At 36.6% G+C, this 5,608-nt stretch overlaps 1 protein-coding gene across 1 annotated transcript in view; it reads left to right on the top strand.

The window, feature by feature from the left end:
* LOC117173502 (probable tubulin polyglutamylase TTLL1) overlaps positions 1-5,608 on the top strand; it is a 491,055-nt gene that overhangs the window by 446,910 nt on the left and 38,537 nt on the right. Inside the window, exon 8 of the mRNA XM_033362118.1 lies at positions 809-918. Coding sequence (XP_033218009.1) covers positions 809-918 — 110 coding nt within the window. The remainder of the gene's footprint in view (positions 1-808; positions 919-5,608) is intronic.

Raw genomic sequence — 5,608 nt, 5'->3', positions numbered from 1 at the left:
CCCCCCCCCCCCCGAGATTCATATCTTTGTTGTAATCTTCAAAAACATGATTTCGCAAACTTTGAACAGTACACATTTTTTTCTGACACAAATTTGGTGTTGAAAACATACTGGCCTCTAACCCAGGCATCAGCACCACAAGAATATCACTGTCGCTTCCATTTTGTAGTTGTGGCACTTTGAAATGCTCTACTGACTGGCCTAAATAGGTTCGCATATGATAGACTGCTTTCAGCTGGAGTGCAGCGGACTGTTTTTAGAGGTATTTACGACTTAATATCTTTGGAATAAGGCTGGATTACCTATATTCTCTCGCTATGCCAGAATTGTAAAATGTTCGAATGTAACATACACTATACTCCTCTGGGATGTTTTCTCTTTCTCTCTCTAAACGGAACAACAATTTTCTGCTTTTCTTGTATTTATTTTTAAGACTTCTTACTCATACTAGTAAGAAACAGTTGAAAATCATTGTACCCCTTTTTTGATAGACCTCTCGTTTTGAATTTAGGGTTAACCTTGTCCTCACTATTTGTGATATTTGGTTCGAAGGGAGCATTTTACGTGTTAGTAAGGCTATTTTAAACTTTAATGATAACTACTGTTCTTTCATCTAGTTAGGAACGTAAAATAATTGTAGGAAAAAAATCCTTGGTCTCGATATACTACGTTAAAAAAATTGCAAACTCTTGCAAGAGAATTTCTAAAATTGCAAAATAGGATCATTATAATGTGAAAGCTCATTTTCTTGCCACTTGTATTAGAATTTACTTGATTTTTTAAGTTAATTTGTTTTTTATCTGTTTAGGTAAACGCGTCGCCTTCTTTGACATCAACTACAGTGAATGATCGTATTTTAAAATACAAGTTAATCGACAGTATAATCTCCCTAGTTTTACCTCCCGATGGAATACCAGAGTAAGTTATACACCTAACAACTATACATTCAAATAATAATTAACTATAATAGAAATACAGCCTAGCCAAATTACACTGTATAAAAAATATGACCTATATGTCCATGAAATCGAATAAGCCTGCTAAAAGAGGAGATGAACTCCTCTGATATGATATATCCACTTCCATCTCCACCGACATTCGCTTATACTTCCACGATCCGGTGGTGGTTGATGTTGCTAGGAAAAATTTTCGACGGTGCCTTGGGGTAATAGTACTTTCTTACATTTTTATCGATTAAAAAACTCACATTCTAAATCTAAATGTAATTTTATATATTTATTGTAATAAGTTTATAAAAGAGTTATATATAATTTCTAAGAATATAAAAAATATAATTCCCTCAGGATTTTATACGAGATTCTGCTCCTAATATTTATTTCATTGATTATATAAATAGTGCACACTTTGGTGATACGCGTCGTAGGACAGTCAAAAAGAATCTCAAATTCTCATTTAAACTCAACTTGTTTAACTCAAATTGCTAATAATTAAGAAATACGAAATATAAAATACCCGTAGGTAACGCTCAAGAAAATACATTTCGAATCATCAGATCTAAATCTGGCAAAGTTTATTTTAGTTAAGCTCCTATGGCTTCTCCTCAATAGAGGTAATAATGTTAATAATCTTTTTATTGTAGAATCCGGTAAACAGGGGCCATATAAGGCTAATGACCTTTGGTACAGGTAAGAGAAAAGTGTCTCTAGCACAGGGGGGTGCGGGCGTAACACGTGCCTCGCTACTTGTCGTCAGTTATTGAACCTAAGGCACTTTGTAGGAGAGAGAGAATCAGGAGGATTAACCTCTAGGCTATAAATGCCTTTAGAATTTTTGGAACTCGAGTCGCTTAAGAAATTTAAGACTTAAGGAGTCCTTGACGTTGCTCGGAACAAGTGCTTTAGCTCTAACTAGTTTTTAGAAAATAGTCAGTCTTAGGACCGAAGAATTTAGGAAAAAATTTATGGGCTCTTTGCCACAAGAAATCTCTCAAATATTTACTGCGTTTTATTCTCAAAGCAAGATGTATCTGCATTCCGCATTTAATCTCGAATGATCGTGAAAATTCAGCAAATACTCTTTTGGACAGTTATAAGGAAGAGTCTTTCTTAGCTATCTACTAGAAGTAAGAACCGAATTAGAAGACTAAGAATATTTCTATAAGAAAAAGCTTGGAGAAATTTTCTAAGATACTTCTCTTTTCAATAAGGGGGATGGTGGGAAGGCAGGATAAGGAGGAAAACAGTCCTCGAGATCTCCCTTCAGGTTCACCCCTTCCGATCTTCGCTTTTCAACTGCAAGATCAAGAAGAATGTTTTCGAACACTGTAGCTCCTTTTATACTCTGGCCCTGACTCCCCCTCTCTGGGTTACGCAATTTTCGGTTGCGCTGGGAGTCCTTTGGAGCCTTAATTACTATTCTTACTTCTAAGCGCTTGTGGGATTGCCCTAGACTTCCGTTTCCCCTTACCATTATCAATCTGAAATTAGATTGTATTCCGCAACACTATTTCCTGCTTCTCATTTAGAAGTCTTTTTTTGGCATTCTTTTTCTACCTTGTACTACCAGCCCTCTCCTTCGCTCTCCTTTCTCTTTGTTACCTGCACACCTATCTAACCAATGCAACTATGATTCATGTTCATATCTACACACTCTACACAGATTCTCTTTTTCATTCATCCAATACCTGCATGCTCTTACACCGTCTCTAATTCTGAAGCTCACTACTCTATTTCATTTACTCTTCTTTTTCATATTTTTCGGGCACTCTTCTTCCTCCTACAGCTTAACTATTCGGTAACAGCTATTCTGCGTTGAATCTGAATTTTTTCCATCTTTCCTCTATTGGCCTTTCAGACAGCTCTTCCTCTATTTCCTGGCACACGCTAATACATTTCTTCTTCCTTCTGTCCTTCTTCGTTTCTCTTTAAAATTCCAGGTTCTTTTTAGTGCCTGACAATAATTTTCTCTCGTCCTATTTTTACTACTTTCTACTCTCTTATGCTCTTTTCATTAAAAAATTTCCACTCTATAAATTGACACTCACCATACTAACGCATCGAACATCCACACTCCCATCCTTCAGTCGTGATTCAACCTTGTTTCAACTACACCACAAATTTGCTCTATTACTGTACTCGTGGATTCTAATCTCTTCTCATCTCCAGTTTGTTGTCTCCTTTCGCTTCAAACCAAAATCCTAGTTAACAGATCACATCAACAAACTCTACGACCATACTATTCATCTTCCATTCGTATTTTACTCTATATTTTTTATTTCTGTTCATCATTACCTTAGTCTCATTCCTGTTAACTATTAGTCCCTTTACTCTCAGATATTCTTCAAACACTATGAACATTAGATTCATTCCTCTTTTATCACCCGCTACTAGCATCAAGTCATATACATATGCTAATAAATAGACTTTGCCTATTCCTAATGTTGCCCCCTTCCCTTTCCTCCTCATCTTCGCCTCTAAGTCTGCCAGGAAACCACTAAATAGAAGTGGCCTCAACAAGCACCCTTACATGAGACAGGAAGTCTGTATTTTAGTTCTGGACAGGAAGGGGATTCCTGTCCAAAATGACGCTCCTTTCTTTTCTTCTATCACCACCCTTATCCTAGATACCGCAAATAGTTATTTTATCCTCTCTATCAAACCTCCGTCGCCTACCCTATTTTTCGTGGCTGTCCATAATACCCTCCTGTTAACTGAATCAAAAACTTCCTTAAAGCCTACGAAGAGTGAGACTAATCTCCCTTTCATCCGCCTTAATTTGTTATTAACTATATACTTGAGCACATAGATGTTGTCTATGGTTACTATCCCTTCCCTAAAGTCAATTCGTTTACGTGGTATACTTACGTTTTCTTTCAACTGTCTTTCAAACCTTCTTCTGAAAACCTTCGCGTAAATTTTAGATCGCACTGACATCTGACATAAATGCGATATTTTTACATTCCTCCACCCGTTTTCCCTCTGCTTTTCTAATCAACAGTATGACTGAGTTTTACGAGGGTCGATGAAGAGTGCCTCGAGAATCCACATAGGGCTACACTGAATGTCACTGCAACTTTTCTCTATTGTTCTCTCCAAATTTATTATTAAACAAAAGATAAACACTTAATCCAAAAACCGGCTTCGTGCAATCCGAGAGACTAATATTTAGTAACTCATGCAAGAAATCAGACAAAAATATTAAAAATTGCGAAAAAAATCTTACATTCCTTTTTAGAACTCTAATAAATCCCCTCAAGCGCCTATTGATGCAGTTGAAATCGCCTACAGAATAAGTTATGACATTTTTTTAAATTTGTAACGCTGCAGAGAAAACTGTTGCAATTACTTCATGACCTTCTTACGGCCGTTTTAATGTGGAGTCCGAATTTCAATCATTTAAATGTACATCTTGCTATTTTTTTTTATTTTGTTGCGTGAGACGGAAAGAATACTATAGGAATACGATAAGTATATACTAAGCTGTAGTGCACCCTCTCGGTTCATTTCTTCCGCCAGGAGAAACACTCCGTTGCCCACTTTTACGTGTTTCCTGACCATTATAAGAAAATTTTGTCCATTTGCGACTATATGTGTTGTGCCCTTGATGGCGTGACATGCAAAGTCAAGAAATGAATAAAGTTGTACCAGGCTGGAAAGCACGTTCGTTACAGATACTTTTTTCTTCGGTGATAGATCAGGAGACCAGATCTGTTTCGGTACAAGTAGGACCCTCCCGTTCCAAGGTGTCATATAGTGCTTCTTTCTACAATGTCTACCAAACGAATCTTGGCGAATTTTCATAAGCCAAACTCCATTCTAATCTCCCAAGTGTACTTCACGTCAAGCCTTAGAGCTAAATTCCGTTTCTCTGAATTTCTTGGGAAGATCTTGCGATCATCCGTCTAAACTACATGAATGCCCCCATGCTTTCGTTATCAAGGTTTGCCGCAGCAGTACACTTGGGAATCGCGAAGTGCAAGAGATAGTAGCCCGGCGTAAAAATATTTGTCATTCGTTTTGTTTAAGGTGAAGACTAATCTAAGATAATTTCAAATTATTTCCTATGTCTAGCTCTTGAGACGGAATCAGAACATTTTTCAATTCTTAAAGATGAATATATTCCAGAAAATGTCTCAAGACCAAGGCCGCCGAGGGTTATGCATAATCCCTTTTACATTTTAAAGCTTGTATATATTATTTATCTTCATGGTAATTATTTCCCATGTATTATTAAGTTTGTTAATCTGCAGTAAGTATGTTCTTTGTATGGCGAATAAAAAATCCATCTCTAAAATCTATCTCCAACGGTTCACTAGATACTTATAGAAAATAACCATTTTAATCTTTTTATAGAATATTTTATATGCCTGCAGTTGTTTGGGACCGAAAAGTTCCAAATTTCTAATGAGAAACATCGAGGAATAGAAATTTTCGGATGTTGACGATATGTTAAGTGACAGCTCCGACAACTCTTTCTTTCTCGTTTGTTTAACATTCTTTTTGCGATACAAATATGATCCAAAATGTTCAAAAATGTAAGTATCATAACATACCAGGTGTATACATATGAAACCGGTATTGCCATGTAGCGGCCAGTAGGCACACTTGTAGGCACTGTCGGAACTTACCATTTGTGCTAATTGGCGTAT

Source organism: Belonocnema kinseyi, chromosome 5 (genome assembly GCF_010883055.1).
Source record: "Belonocnema kinseyi isolate 2016_QV_RU_SX_M_011 chromosome 5, B_treatae_v1, whole genome shotgun sequence".
Lineage (NCBI taxonomy): Eukaryota > Metazoa > Arthropoda > Insecta > Hymenoptera > Cynipidae > Belonocnema > Belonocnema kinseyi.
This window is presented reverse-complemented; position numbering and strand designations above follow the sequence as displayed.